Here is a 16,298-nt window from a genome sequence, read left to right as displayed (position 1 = left end):
CTATCTTAGAATAGTAATTATTAGTCATTTGCACCAGATAATTTTGCTTGAAAAGCCTCATATGGCTTTAGAACCCTAACTATATCAGTATCACTTTAGCTCAGCAAAGGTCAGCTGTGAAATGATACTCATCTAATTTAAAAATTGAGCATTTTATAGAGCAAGTCAGAAAGTCCTTGGAGCACCAATTCATATGTTCCACATTATTGTCCATAAACTGAAGGTTGCAGTAGTCAGGGCCACCTTGTGGTACGCTGAAAATAAATGTAGCACCTGGAATCAGGAACCTTTAAACAGATGGAGAACTGTCCCACCAATTCCTTAAGTGACAAACATGAATGACAAAAAAAGATTTTAACAGCAATAATGGAGGGTTCAAGATTCTTAACTGTCTGCCTTTATTCTTATCAGTGTTATCTCAAACTTCCTGCCTTACCTGTCACCTTCCATTACCTTGTGCTCTTTTTCTTTTACTCTGGTAACCCCAAAAGATGCACGCACACATACTTCAAAGAAAGAAAAAAGTTCATCTACAGGGATCAAACAAAAGTGTAAAAATGTAGAGTGGGAGGAAGAAAAGATAAAAATAAGGGAAGCTGCACTTCATACTGTCTTTTCTCTTTGACCCTTAAGTGTGAATGTGCTTTCCACACTCACCGTACTCACTAGGCATGTGGAAATAAAAGGATGACCGCTTCTCACTGATATCCTCAGGAACTCTGGGGAAACCACTGGCCTCCCTACACTTCATCTATCCATTGAGAACTTCATGGAAGTTTCTCTGGAATCAGACCTGTCAGCTAAGATTAGTTACCTCAAAAACTAATGGAAACTGTCTCAGTTTTCTTTGAAAGGGTGAAATTGGTCTCAAACCCTAACAAGTTTCACTGTGATAATAATATGTAAGCATCAGATAACCATCACTCAGTTCAGAATTCATGAATTTCAAGTAATATTCAATATATTTTAAGACTGCAAGAATTTTTAGTTTACTGGCATTGGTGGAATAACAGCAACCCTCAAGTACCCACTGTAAGCAAGACTATGAAAAGTACGGTTTAATCTAAGCACAAAGGCATTATAATTACAAAACTGAAAAGTTTGAGTTAATTCCTTACCTAACTCAAAACTATGCCCTGAAAGAATCAATGGGGATTATAGAAAGTTATAAATAGGAAGAAGAGAGTGACTTAAATGATTTATAGACAATATAAAAAGCTCCTACATAATATTTTAGCTTATAACAATGTGCTGGGAAAAACAGATTCATTTCAATTTGAAAATAGAAAGCTAAGCCCCTTAAAACTATGTCTTGGCTTCACTGTGAGAGATTACATGATATGCTGTTTCTACATTAAGATTCCTTTTCATCTTACCTCTGGTAAACAGAATTCAGGCACAGAATCCACAAACACATGACCTGAGCACTCCTTCAGCTCCTAGAAGAGATAAAGAGGAAATACTAGGAAGAGATATCCTATACAGTATCAAAGAAATAACATCTTCAACCAAACTGTGAAGGTGGGAGGTTATTTAGGCTAACTGTTCCCTGTTTAGTTAAATTCAGGTAGGCCTAGAATCTTATTGTGGGCAAAAAGGCTGCTTGGTGGCAGATTCAGGATTCCCATACATACTACTTGATGCCTCTTCAAGGAAGCCAGGCAGGAATCCGTGCTGCTTCTACAACCCTGATCCAGTGGTTTCCAATAGCTATGAAGACCACGCCAGCAACATTAGAGTTATCTGGAGACACTGATGAAATGAAAACTACTTGGGCCCTATCTAAGAATTAAGGAATCAGAAACTGGGGATAAGGACATGGAATCTGCATTTATGATAAGTACCTCCAGTGATTCTGCTATGCAATCAGGTTAGGAGTCATGGCTCTAGACAAATTACTGAGAGCCTTTTCTACACTTACCAAGGGTTGGGGGGAAAAGGGCAAATAAGGCAGGAAGATCAAAGGTAGGGAAAAACTGTGAATGTAATGCTCATCTCTGTAAAACATATCTTTATTTGGGATTATAAACTAAATATATTTATTCAAAAGAAAAAAGTATACGCATAAAGGAACAGAATATAACTCCCCACTGAATTCAAGACAATCATACTTAATATGCCCATGAGACAGTATGAATTCTTCCAAAGGCCATCCCTGAGAAAAGGACTGGAGAACAAGTAGTTTACATGTGGTTGCTGTTTTTCCAGTACCTCCCACATAAATGAGGAAGTGATCAACAGGAAGAAAGGTGGCTGATAATGGATGTTATTGACATACCACTTCGGAAAACTAGAACTTATTCTCAGGGGAAACTCTGGGAAATGATACAAAAATACATCTCAGTGTTATTTATTTGCCAACTCCTGCATAATGTGCAGTTTTACAAAAAAATTATCAGGATACCAGCAGCTGGAATTATGCCAGAACACACTGAAATGGAAAGGCTTGAGGGATACAGGGCCACCAACAGGGTCTGCTCCCATGCCTCCAGAAGGCCACCAGAATTTTCTTTCCTCAGTGACACTTTAAACAAGTTTATGGTAGATTTTTTTTTTATCATCAAGGTTAATGCTATCTATGACTTTACAACAAAACAGAATTTGGTTGATAGTACCCTTTGATCTTTCCAGAAGGGAAAAATAGTTAATAGTTTCATTCCTTTGTGTTTTCATTAGTCACCAAATATATATTTCTATATTTTCAAATACACATGTATCTAAATTTATACATCAGAGTCTGAATGATGATTTTACTCTAAATCTTTACCTGAAAATAGGGCATTAATTTTATTACTGTCCTTCCAAAGTTTACAAATCTCATATCAGAAACTTCTTCCCCTTGTTTGCTGTTTCCTCTCCTTCTATGAGTACCAAATAAGTCATGAGTATTGATTTAACTATGGATAGGCTGAGTCAAAAACAGTTAGTTACAATGTACCTGCCAGTTAAAAACAAATAAGCAATTATGTTTAATGGGAGAAGACTCCCAACTCTCTTAGGATGAGGTTAAAAACAATTAAAGACAAACCATGGGAAATTTCAAAGCTTTGCTAACCTTAAACTGGCTATGTAATCTTCCTCCCCCAAAGGCATGTCTCTGGAAGGCACTCATTCTTCCTGGCCTGCAGAAGCATATTTACCATTCCAAACACTTACAATGTCACTGTATCTTATTCATCACTCCCTTCTAATGAAATACTTCACATACACATGCAAGTCATTTCGCTCACAATGCAGTGGTAATGGGATGCTTCTGAGCATTTTTCAGGGAACAATGATTTATAGCCAGTAGGAGACTCGGGCTGAAATCAGGTACACAGGTTTCTGAATGTCGCATAATTTTATAGTCAGCTATAAGAGAGAAATCTGGTTTTGAATTATGCATTGGCTTACACTTGGTGTAGGGGTGCAATTATAGTAGTTAATTCTGTAAAAAAGGAATTTATTATAAATATCTGATATAAGAAAAAAATGTCTTATTCAGATTAATCATGTTAAGGATCTTAGAGTCATTCAGTTTTTCAATTGTAAAATTACAAGAGGAAAATGATTTAGAGGACCAAGAAAAGAACTGGAGAAGCCTTACAATTTTTAACTTTCCTGTATTTCTGATTCTGATTCTTCTTTATACAAATTATAAGTATTTTATAGTTTTAAGACTTTTTGTAGCTTTGGTCTTGTATTTAATCAGTTGATGAACTCTTTAATAAATATAATCTTTGAAACTCTAATCACAATTATAGGAATAACAGTTTTCTTTCTGTGACAATATTTTTTTTGGGGAGGGTGGTTACCAGGAATTGAACCTGGGGCATTTTACTACTGAGTCATATCCTCATTTATTTTTTTATTTTGAGACAGGGTCTAAGTTGCTAAATCGCAGAGGCTGGCTTTGAACTTGCCATCCTCCTGTTGCTGGGATGCAGCTGCAGTACTTCGATTTTTACACATGCACCAATTTGATCTGAAGCTGAACACTGAGAATTCTTTAAAAAGCAGTTAAAAACAATAACTACAGACCTCAGTGAGGACTGTGGTTATTTTGTGGGAGAATACACAAAAAAATTGAAAAGGATCCTGTAAGTCACATTACAACAGACTGGTTCAGGTATGATAAGATAGCTTTCCACGGGGTACAGATAGATTTCAGATTTCTGTCTGGGGCATTACCTTGTCCAAGAAAGCATTTCCATCCTTCAGGGACCAGCCAGGAAGATTAGATAGCCTGGGACTGCAAAACAAAAATTAAATTATCCTAAATAGATTATAATCCTCAGTGATTTCATAGTGACTACACTGTCCCCATAAAATTAAAAACAGTTTGAAATTACTGGCAGTAATGCTCACCCACAACAAAAAGATGATAAACAACCATGTTGTATTAAGTTTAAGAATTATGTGGCAATAGAATATTAGAAGGTCAAACAGTTTAATACAAAATTAGGAAAATTAAAAAGAATGTTATGCAGAAAAATAAAGAAAAAAGACAAATGAGGCATTAGTATTTGGTAGTTTTGCAATTGGTGCCCCAACTTTACCTTGTCTTACTACTTAATGACAATCCTGAGTGGAGGGCGAATGGGTAGCATCCCAATGCAGATGGAAATGGATTCTAGTCAAATCCACACTCTGGATTTAATGCTGACAAGTGGATTAGTCACTTGTCACCTATGGCTTGAGTTTCCAATTACAGAAAATGAAGCTAGTTTTCCCAAGCGTGATAAAATGACACCCTGACTGCTATTTCACCTGGGTGAATAGTTTCTAGAAGGTAATATTAACTTCATGTATGTTATATTAAGAAGCCTGGATTAAAAAATCATTGACTTCTGGTAAACTGTGTTCTACCAGTTGTGTAGAGAATTATACCAAAGCTAAAATTATCAATAATTCAGGAGAGAAAACAATTATTATGGTAGAGCAAAAAACTTAAAGACCAAAGAGATGTGGTAAGAAAAAGAACACCAGGAGTATGAGTAGGAAAGTGAGAGGCTTTCCGCTCTTCACCCGAAGGTTAATGTCTAAAATGAAAATCAAGGGCAAAGTAAGGGTATGAGACTCTCATTAGAAACCAACTATTTGCACAGTCCTTCACTCTCTTCCCCAAATAATGTTATCAGATTCTGGTTTCCTACTCAAGCAAAATCATAGATATGTAAATATTTTTCAATCTTCTAGTAAAGATAAAAAATCTGAATAAAGGTTAGACATGGTGTTGCCTCATGCCTGCTACTTGTGAGTGTCAGGCAGGAGGATCCCAAGTTTTAGGCCAGCCTGGACAATTTAGGGAGAATGTCTCAAAATATAAAAAACTTTAAAAAGGGCTGGTATGTCACTCAGATGTTGCCCAGGACGTAGCAGGCCCTGGGTTCAATCCCTAGTAATCTAAACCCAAAACAAAGAAAATATAATCTGAATAAAATATATGCACTTTTAATCTTAGGAAAAAAAAAACTGAGAATTTGGGGAGTAACTTTTAATTTTGACATTAATCCCAAACTTACAGAAAAGTTACAAGAAGATAAGTACAATTAACTCCCATATACATTTTACCTTGGTTAACTGTTTACATTTTGCCTTTATTAATCCAAAAGTGAGAATTTTAAATTTTGTACTTGAGAGTGAAAAATCACTAAGTGGGAGAATCAAATTTGTTTAGTTTAAATAATATCTGATAGGGGGTGGGGATGTGGCTCAAGCGGTAGCGCGCTCGTCTGGCGTGTGTGCGGTCCGGGTTCGATCCTCAGCACCACACACAAACAACGATGTTGTGTCCGCCGAAAACTAAAAAATAAATATTAAAAAAAAATTCTCTCTCTCTCTCTCTCTCTCTTTCCATCACTCTCTCTTTAAAAAAAATAAAAAAAAATAAATAATATCTGATAAATGTCTTTCTTTCATTTGGGAAAACTCTGGGAGTTTTCTGCTTTAACCTCTCAGAAAAATATTCTATTACCATTACCTTTCATGATTCCCATCTCGTTTCGGGATAGTCAACGGTGTTGTTACTTGTAAATGTCTTATTTCTTGAAAAATATATTTACTATCAGATCAGATTTAAAAAGCAAGCCTTCTAATAAAAGTGTAATCACAAAATAATGTGGTCACTATTCTCATTTCATGCACAGTAACTCTCTAAAACAAGGCTGTAAACATCCATTCCTCTTTACAAAGATAACAGGAGCAAAGGAAGTACAATCTGTCTGTCCTCATCTCTCTGCTCCACCCCCAACCCCCCTTCTTTCTCTCCCCACCCCCACCCAATTAGATGACAGATGCAGTAAGTCAGAAAAATAACTCTTTTTAAAAAGCACAAATTTCAGGGATTGTAGACTTTGAACTCCTGATAAACATTCTTCATAACCTCAAAGCCTTTTTCATAGTCATTTTGGATTTGGGACTTTGCGATTAGATGGACTGAATGCTCAAAAGCAAGCATGACCACATTATAACCATATAGGTTGAGCATGCCTAATCTGAAATGCTTGGGACTAGAAGGTTTCAGATTTCAGGGCTTTTCAGGTTTTGAATATTTGCAGACTTTACTGGTTGAGCATCCAGAATCCAAAAATCTGAAATGCACCCAAATCTGAAACTTCTGGAGCCTCATCTCTGCAAATTCAGAGCAGTTAAGATTATTAAAATATGCCACCAAATGGCAAAAGGGATGCTGCTGACTACAGATATGAAAATAGTTGGTTATTGTGTTCCAACGAGGTAATGAACAAACCACAGAGTTAATTAGTAAACTACAAACTGTCAAAAATGCTTATTGCAAGACCCACGGCACCTTCTGCTTACCCCAGTCATGGTTGTTATCTATCAAAGGGGGAGGGAATTATTGCTCTGTTCTTCATGATTAAAAATTTGTGTAAAATTTGTAAACCGAGAGAAAGAGCTCTCTATAGAAGTCTACTTTAAATACAATGATGGGTGAAGATATTAGAAATATGATAATTGTAAACAAGTGCATCTTTGCACCCACTATTTTATTACAACAACTTCTGAGAGAAAAATAATACCATTCAAATTTTTTTAGTCAAGGAAAAACGTACATAAGATCTATTTTTCTGGTGATTACTTATTTTGCAAAATAGGTAAATTACTCCCATAAAGATTCAAACAAACAAGTATTCTAAGGCAAGAGAAAGAAGACAGTTACCAGGTCCAGTAATTTCCTCCTGTCATTTTCTCCAGTCTTTGGTAGAGACATCTTATATAAAATGTTATTCAAACGAAACTTCAGGGAGAGTCCCTGAATTTGTATGGAATCCCTCCATTCAACTAGAATGCCATCTTCATGTCCTTCTAACATATGAATTGTCATCTCAGATGATCTAGAGGTGAGCTCCTGCTAAAGCAGGCTGAGGGAAAAGTAGGATGGGAGAAGGAGAAAAGAGACTTTCAGGCTAAGGAACAATGTTTGTGGAAGCTCTGAGGCTGGATATAAGATTTCTTTGAGGGACTTGGGTTGTGGCTCAGTGGTGGAGCGCTCACCTCGCATGTGCAAGACCCTGGGTTCAATCCTCAGCACCACATACAAAAATAAACAAGTGAAATAAAGGTGTTGTGTCCAACTACAACTAAAAAATAAAAATAAAATAAAAAAACCAACAAGATTTCTTTGAAACTGAATGAAAACAAAGAACAAAAGGTAGAGTAGAAAGAAAAGATATTTGAGGGGCTAGTATAAATGTAATACATCAAGATGAGTTTGGTGTCTACCCTAAGATCAATGAAAACCATTGAGAGGTTTTAAACACGTGAGAGACAAGATTAGATTTGCAATTCTAAAGGATCATTCTGGGGAAAATAACATCATGTGCCTTTTGATAAAACAGACCATCAATGACATGGTATTCCTACCAAAAATAATAAACCCAACCTAATCATTAGGATACATTAAATATACCTAAATTAAGAGATGTAATCAGGAGCTGTTAGTGTTATTCTTGCAGCTTTCCAAATAAAAAGTTTTATCAAAAGACAACTGGCTGCTGTGGGCAGGATTAGACTTGAAAAAAATGGTTAGGAGGCTTTAGTAATAGTATAAAAGATGATAATGACTATGGGAACACTGCAGAGAAGTGACTGGTTTCTGGAACTGTATAGAAGCTTACAATGATACAGCTTAATGAAAAAAAATGAATAAGGGGGAGTTTTTAAGGGGGTTATATCTAAGTTAACTCCCAGTTCTCTACTTGTTTTTTTTTTACAGAATGCCAGTCATCAAGATAGGAAATTTAGAGGAAAACCAGGGCGGAGAAGGTTTGCTCTTTTTACTGGACTACATCTGATCATGACTTCATTTTGGGGCATGCTCACTTTTGAAGTGATATCAAAGGCATATCCAAAGAGAGAAACTGAGTCCTCTTTTTGAATACATGAATCTGGAAACAGGAGAAATCAACTAAAGATACACATTTGCGGGCTGGGGATGTGGCTCAAGCGGTAGCGTGCTCACCTGGCATGTGCGGGGCACTGGGTTCAATCCTCAGCACCACATAAAAATAAAATAAAGATGTTGTGTCCACTGAAAACTAAAAAATAAATATTAAAGAATTTTCTCTCTCTCTTAAAAAAAAAAGATACACATTTGTTATTATTTGGAAGATTTTTGAAGTCCTGAGCATTTATTAAATATCCTTGATGGACACTACGATGACTAAGCAGCGAACACTGAAAAATTCCAATATGTAACAGCTAGTTAGAGGAAGATGAGTCTCTGAAATCTATGGAAAAGAAAAAGTAAGAGAATGAAGAGTAAGTAATCATGGAGGCTGGTGCAGCTGAGTGGCTGAGTCATCTGTGATTTTAGTGAAAGCTGTTCTGGTGGAGCTGTGTGGGCAGCTGTAACTAAGTAAAGCTTGCACAGCACTCAGAGACATTGTGATGAGGAAAGGGAAGTTGAAAAGATTAAAAAATGTTTAAATTTTAACTTAGAAGTGACTTTTATTAAATGGAAAAGAGTGAGTTGAGACGTAAAGATCTGAGATAAAGGAAAGGGACAATAATAATTTAATTAAATAATAATAATATAATACAATTAATTATAATAATGCAAAGACGGAGAAGATGAGACAGGGTGGGATCCAAAGATGATAAAGTGATTCATTCATACAGCAAATATTTACTCAGAAGTGACTGTAACTACATGCCAAGAACTATTTTAGGCTCCAGGAAAACAGCATAGATTGAACAATATCCCTGCCCTTAAGGAACATATCTGGAGGAGAAGACAATAAACAAAACTGCATATGTAACATAATGAGAAGTGCTCTGAAGGCAAAGCAGGGTGAGGCACAGGGAGGGAGAGAAAGGGGATACTATTTTAAGCAAGTGTGTCTCCACAAGTTCTGGCCAAGCCAGACACTCTTTATAAGGAGCTGTATGAACTGCCAACCTTCCCACTAGTGTAACTTCCCTCTGAGTAAAACAATGGCAACAGAAGAGAGAGTGGAATGGACTCAACTGTGGAGCCAGGGCTGTGAGAATAGAACAACAGATGAAGATAAGAATGAAGAGGAAGGGGAGACACGCCCCTGGGCCTGTCTGACCAACTCTGGTTTGGCTCACCCAGGAAATCCTCACAAAGCAAGTCAGGTCCTTTTGGGAAACCCTCAAAGTCTCTTGTGTTTTATTTAAAAAGTAATTATTTAAGTATGCAGCTGTTTCCTTATCCCAAGCATAGTTGAGTCTTTCACTGCAACGTCTTTCTCCCCTGTGGATTATAAGTTCTATGAGGACAAGAAATCAGTCTTGCTATTATCAGAATCTGTGGTCCAGAACAGGACAGATTCTTAATAAACACTGAATGAATGAACAATTTGCTCTTTGTGGGGAAATAGTACCATAAGAGTATTTTATAAGAAATTAATTTATCATGTAAAAATTTCACTGCCCTACTCCTCATTATGAATAATACCTGTGGATGGTCAATATATTTCTAAGCGCTGGGTTTAACTATAATGGAATCCCATTAGCTTTGCATAAAATGTAAACTGAAATTATCTCAGACCTTATCCTCAAACCACCTTATTATATCCTTATCTCAGGAAAGGGGAAAAAAAAATCAATGGTTGATTAAAATTTTTCTAGATAGTTCAGAGGTTATCACTTTCAATAATTATGACATTCAGTGATGTCTTCAGGAATAACTGAAATAAATTAGATGGTTTACTCAGCTAGGTATGCTTTTAAGCTCTTAAATCTGTTTTAGATAGCTTTTCTATTTCCTCTCTTATATGTGGTATCATTTTTCTGCTCCTATGAGTATACTTGATTCTAAAAATTAGCCATTTTTCTTATAAACTGCTACTTCTAAGTAGTAGCAAGCTGGGAAACCAATTTCCTAAAATGAAATCTTAATTAAGTATAAACAGTGATGATTGTAGGCCCAAGGCAATCTATCTGATTTAAGACATAAACCTGGGCTATGTATATAGTTGTATGATATCTCAAGTTGACTAACATGAAAATAATGTACACACTAGAAAGAAATGTTAGACTCTGCAATGTCAAGTCCCTGCAAAGGCAGTTAAATGATCCTAAAATGAATTCTTGGGCTCATCAGTCAGCCATTTATTAGCTCTATATGAATTAGCAAGACAGATGAATTATACATGACCTTAGTTGCACTGAGCAGATGCAGGAACATTTTACAGAAGCCCAGAAGAAGTTATAATAAAGAAGTCAATCAATAAATCAATAGGAAATTTTCTACCAACATAGCCAAAGGAAATTATTTTGGTAAAGAACATTTTTGCAGATAAAGCAAACTTATGGGACAACACACAGGTAGTGGTAAATTTCATACTAACAGGTACCATTTTCCAGCTGACCCAAAGCTAATTTTGTCTCAGTATATGATAGCACATACCTTTGAACAAGTGGCAAAGGAAGGAAATTTAGGGTAGAAGTCATATCCAGTCCGCAGTCCAACATAATGGTGGTTGATTTGAATTTGAGCACATTGCATGGTAAGGTTGGGTGACCCGACAGGCAATACTGCAAAGAAAATTACATCATTTTTATCAATATTCATTACAGAAAAAGTCTAAGTAAGGTGAACTAACCAAAACTGGGAATCGTTCCTCCTAAGAACAGCATGTAAGTTCAATTAAATCTCTACACAACCTTCACTTAACTGCTTGGGCATTACTTTTTCTCACAGTACAAAACAATCAAGTCTCAGATCATAGATCAGACTTTTTGTAAGACACCAAGCTACATCTCAGGGAAGCAGTTTCAGAGGGGCCACAGTTGTTCAAATTGGAGGGTTTTAAGGCTATGGCTATCTGTTCAGCTTTCACACTATACTTCCCAGCTATACTTAAGTACTGCCTTAAACTGTGCAAGTCAATGAAACTCTAAGCTGAATCCTCCAACTGTGTTCTACGTTTGTTTTTTCCTCTCCTGTAACTAAGATAAGTGATTTTCTAAAGAGGACATGGTTAGAAAGGTTGGCTATTAAGCATCAGTAAAAGTTTATGGCTCAGCCTTGTCAGAAGAAATGGCTCAAAAGGCCTAGTGAGCTGCCTGATGTGCACACACTAAGCAGGAGGGTGAGCTACCCATTCCAGCTAATCAGGAGTCTCTTACCTGAGAGAGCAGAGCTTAAAAGTCAAAGGGTACAGTCTACAAGGGTGTACAAAAGGGGAGTGCTAAAGGCAAGACAAATACACTGACCTGAAGTTTTTCCCATGTCCTCCTAAGTATAGTAGGGACAACAGCTATGCTGCACTGAAGTTTTGTTATATGGGAAACACCCTGTCACCTTTAATAATTTTACTGTGTTCTGAAAGAAACAAATGGAAAAATGGGCAAAGACCTTTTCCCCCACTTGTAAAGCCATTCTGTAGAAGCCTCCTTTGAACAGCAAAGCCAGATAATAGAGCAATCAATGTTCCTAATCCCTTGACAAATCCACAGTTTCCTTCTGATTTAAGCACAAGGACAGGACAAATCAGAGTAATCCTACATCAAAGCCCAGCCATGCACAGTCATCCACTGCTTAGGCCAAGTCTTTCAAATATTTGTTCTGTTGGTTCTGTTCATGGAATGAATTCTCTCCTTTTTCCCAGAGGACATTATAGGAATTGATGATTTCTTTTAAACTGCATGTTCTAAAAATGAGGCGGCTAACAGCCAAGAAATTGTGGGTGTTTTTACAAGCTTCTTTATTCCAAGTTTATGTATAATGGTTAATTTTATCAAATCAAAATTTCTTACATGTTCTGAAAAGCTACAAAAGTATTTATGATGAAAACAACAAATTATTTAAAATTGTAATCATCTTTCAAAAGTCTAGGAATCATTTTTTGGGTACTTAAACTTTACATAAGTTCCTTCTTTGATAGATATCAGAACTACAAATTAAGTCAGAGATAACCCTATCTCACCTACACTTGATTCCTCAATGATAGCTGAAGTCTTTATCCTAGGCAAATAATATCTGTCACAGATAGAGACTACCTCAAAATGAAGACAAAGCATCATGTAAGATTTGTTCCAATCATAGTAAATGTTCTAATAATAGTTTTCCTATATCTCTCCGTTCAAAAGTAAAAAATAAGGTATTCAGAAAAAACTTGGAAGGAAATAAAACAAAATGCATATAATGGTCGTTTCTGGGTGAAAAGATTATGTTGCAATTTTTTTTTCTCTCAGCTTTCTCTATTTTTCAAACATTCAGCAATTAGTATTTACTATATTTTTGTAATCAGAAAACAAAAGGTAAGTGAAAACTGAGCCAGCCATACAGAATAAATCTTTTTTATCTTCACCCTTAATTCTAAATTATGGATAAGAAAGCATACCAGAAGATAGATGACCGATATATAAAAGGTTCTGCTCAAAAGATTTCAGCCAAAGAAGTGAGCTGAAAGACCTCACATTTGTTACTTTTGTCTAAGGACAAAGAAAGAGGAAGAACCAAAAGGAAGAAACATGTTTCAGAGCATCTAAAAGTGTAAGACCCTGATCTCATCAGCCTATTTGGATGGATGAGGAAACTGCTTCAGATAGTTTGAGGTTTGTCTAAGAGCCAATAACACAATGAGCTCCCCCCACTCTCAAGGGCCCACCATTGCCTCCCAAACTGCACTGTGGTCACCTGAGCACACCGAGACCCAGGGAAAGCCACAGTTCATGCTACTAGTAAAGAGGCACCTACAGGGTGAGGATCTCATGAAAACTGAAGGAAGATCAGCAGAGTAGAAGAAAGGGAGCTGGGGGAAGGAGGATAGGAGGAAAAGGGAAAGCTCTGGTCAGTGGTATTAGCCAAATTATACTGTTACTATATTGTGTATGTGTATGAATATGAAACAACAATCCCACCATTATGTACAACTATAATATATGGGGAAAAATAAAAAGAACAGATCATTAAAAAAAAAGCCCTCACTGAGTACCCAGAGACTGACTGCCTCCAGAACCACCCCTCCGTAAGCCTCCAGGATGCTGCCACTGACCCGCTCAGCAGCGCAGTGAGGGTCGTAAGAGAAAGGCACTAGAACAGAAGTCATCATGTGAATCAAATCTTAAAATTAGAAATCAGTCTTTACTACAAAAAGTTTGAAAAAAAATTGGAAAGAAAAATACAATGCACCAATCCCATTCTCTTCATAATCCGACTTTCATTTTTACAGATTATCATTTTGTGTGCTGCTTTTAAAAATCATGACGACGACTTCCCTCACCTATGCAGCACTGACTTCAGGTTACTGACTAAGTAAACACCATGGCTTATCAGGCAGTCAGTCACTCCTTCACTGCTGAGCATCTGGGGCCGCCTCTAGTTGTCAGGACTATAAACACAGCTGTGCTGATCGCTTTAGTGCTGAGGCTTTTTCCATGCTGGACTACTTCTTTAGAGGATTCCCAGAAGTGGCATTAACTAGGTCAGAAAATATAAAGCATTTTATGCCTCTTGAAATCTGCTGCCAAAAGGCTTTCCAAAAAGCCTTTTCCTACTTACAACTGTTACGTAGCAGATCTGTTCCACTGTTCATACATTATAGCCAGACCATCTAGAATGTCACCAATGCAAATATAACCTTAGTAGTAGCTACCCGAAGGTAATTAAATGGTCCTAAGGAAAGTCAACTATTTGATAAACAGCTTTAATTTTAACATGCAATTTGGTGAAGTTTCATGTAGCAGGAGATTGGGGTAACACTGTCTAGGCTCTAATCCTAGTAGCCCTCATCTATAAAAGATGTCACAAAGTGTGATTTCACAAGACTCAGTTTTCTCATCTGTGAAATGAAGTAGATTTTATCCTCATAGAATTGTTATGAGGACTAAATGAATGGACACAGCACCTAGCACATAATATGTGCTCATTTTAGTTGTACAGTTATAGTATCATTAAGGGGAACAAGAGGTCACTTAAGTTTGGTAGAAGGAATTTATATTCTGTGGTGGCATTTACTAGTATATTAGACATTTGTGTTCCCCTAAGACTAGGTATAATCTTTTTGGTTTATACTTCTAATATATGAGGATTTATGTTTTTACCACTGTTAAAATACAAAACAAAATCATTAGTCATTATCACTGGTTGTGGGAAATAGTCTTTTACAAAAAGAACCACAAACTTAACATGATACATGTTCTTTCCCCCAATATTGTTTAAAGAACTTATAATAATGTTCAGTTAATGTACTATCATATGGTGTTTGGTAGGTGTCAGGCATTCTGCAAGAAATTCACATTTAATTCCTTTAATAGCATGAGGTAGGCAATATCTTCCAATTTTACAAATAAAAAAATAAAAAAGAAAGATTATGAAACGCACAAGGTCCCAAAGCAGTAAGAAGCCACACCAGGATGTGAACCAATGAGAGTGAGCTCTAGAGTCAGGGCACTGGACCAATACACCACACACACCATGTTACAGAGACAGAAAGAATGGTCAGAGACCTAATTTTTGTTTGTTTTATAGAGATGGTATGCTACTTTAAATTGATGAGAATATAGTTTATAGTCCAGTTCTAAACAGAGTTAGCTAGCTGACTAATGCGTGGCAAAACAAAGCTCCAAAAGAGATTAAATTACTTTGTTGGGCAGTCCATCATAAGCAGTAATTTCCTTTGTTGAGTTTTTCTTTTCATTCAAAAAAGTAGAAAGATACTCTCACTATAAACAATTTTTACTGCTGAAATTTCCTTTAAATCTCTAATGTAAACCTATATAACCTTCAGGTTGAGTTAATGCCAACAACTCTTTCATTCTGTTTCAGAATGAAACTTTTTTTTTTTTAAATAGGTGGTAGTGTTAATAAATGAGTTTCATCAGTTTTCTTCTTTTTTTCTCTTTTCTTTAATTAACCACTCATATACCCACTGTGGAAACCTACTAGAAAAGAGAAAAGACGTTCAGCTTGCTATTCTCCCTGGCAGTGGAATAGTGATTTTAGTTGTTTCTGATTCAAATCCACCTTTAAAACAATAATGAATTTTAGGGAATTGTTTTTATCTAATGGTTTTGCTTCTCAGTATATTAGAAAAATCTATTACTATGATTCATACATAAGTGAATATAGGAGAAAACAAATCTCGGTAGATTCAGAAAAATATTTAAAAAGAACTCAGCACCCATTGAAGGCAAGAATTCTTACCAATCTCTATATGAAAGGTTATTTCTTTAATTTGATAAAGAGTTTCTAACCAAAATCTTATGTCATGAAACCTGAGAAACTGTCATTTCAAAGTCAAGAAAAAGTCAAGGATACCCACTATAACTGCTAACTCAACACTATACTGAAAATGTCATATAGTGAAATAAGAAAAATAAAAGAAAATGACTAGAAAAGAAAAATGAATCTGTCATTATTCACTCATGAGAAGACATTCTAAATATAAACTATTACAACCAATAATAGCTCATCAAGATTGCCAGATACAAAATTTAGTACATTAAACTTAAGTGAGTTTTTATGTGGCAACAGTAAATAATTAGTAAAATAAGAGTTGGGCATGGTGGTGCATGCTTATAATCTCAGCCATTCAAGAGGCTGAGAAGGAGGCTCACAAATTCAAGGTCAGCCTCAGCAATTTAGTAAGGTCCTAAGTAACTTAGAGAGATCCTGTCTAAAAAAAGAGAACGCGGGGTGCGGGGGCAGGGAGGGGATGTAGCTCAGTGGTAAAAGCACCCCTGTGTTTAATCCCCAGTACCAAAATAAGTAAGAACTGTAATACCATTTATGTGGCAAAAATTAAAATGTATCATAAAAGAAACGGTGTACAAATTTTTACATGTTAATGGAAAAAGAGAAAATTAGTTACAAAAAATAA

At 36.1% G+C, this 16,298-nt stretch overlaps 1 protein-coding gene across 3 annotated transcripts in view; it reads right to left on the bottom strand.

Moving 5' to 3' along the window:
* Ints9 (integrator complex subunit 9) overlaps positions 1–16,298 on the bottom strand; it is a 91,911-nt gene that overhangs the window by 56,681 nt on the left and 18,932 nt on the right. For 2 of the 3 annotated variants that reach the window (XR_013342394.1, XM_026398872.2), the window contains exons 2-4: positions 10,880–11,007; positions 4,171–4,231; positions 1,377–1,439 (exon numbers count right to left, since the gene is read on the bottom strand). Coding sequence is in view for 2 of the 3 variants with exons in the window: in XM_026398872.2 (XP_026254657.2) it covers positions 1,377–1,439; positions 4,171–4,231; positions 10,880–11,007 (252 nt within the window). In the remaining variant the exon portion in view is untranslated. Of the gene's footprint in view, positions 1–1,376; positions 1,440–4,170; positions 4,232–10,879; positions 11,008–13,700; positions 13,755–16,298 lie in introns of those variants that run through there. The other variant, XM_026398873.2, reaches the window with a different exon arrangement.

This window comes from Urocitellus parryii, chromosome 14, assembly GCF_045843805.1.
Source record: "Urocitellus parryii isolate mUroPar1 chromosome 14, mUroPar1.hap1, whole genome shotgun sequence".
Taxonomy (NCBI): domain Eukaryota; kingdom Metazoa; phylum Chordata; class Mammalia; order Rodentia; family Sciuridae; genus Urocitellus; species Urocitellus parryii.
Note: the sequence above shows the minus strand (reverse complement) of the source record. Positions and strands in the feature narration are given on the sequence as shown.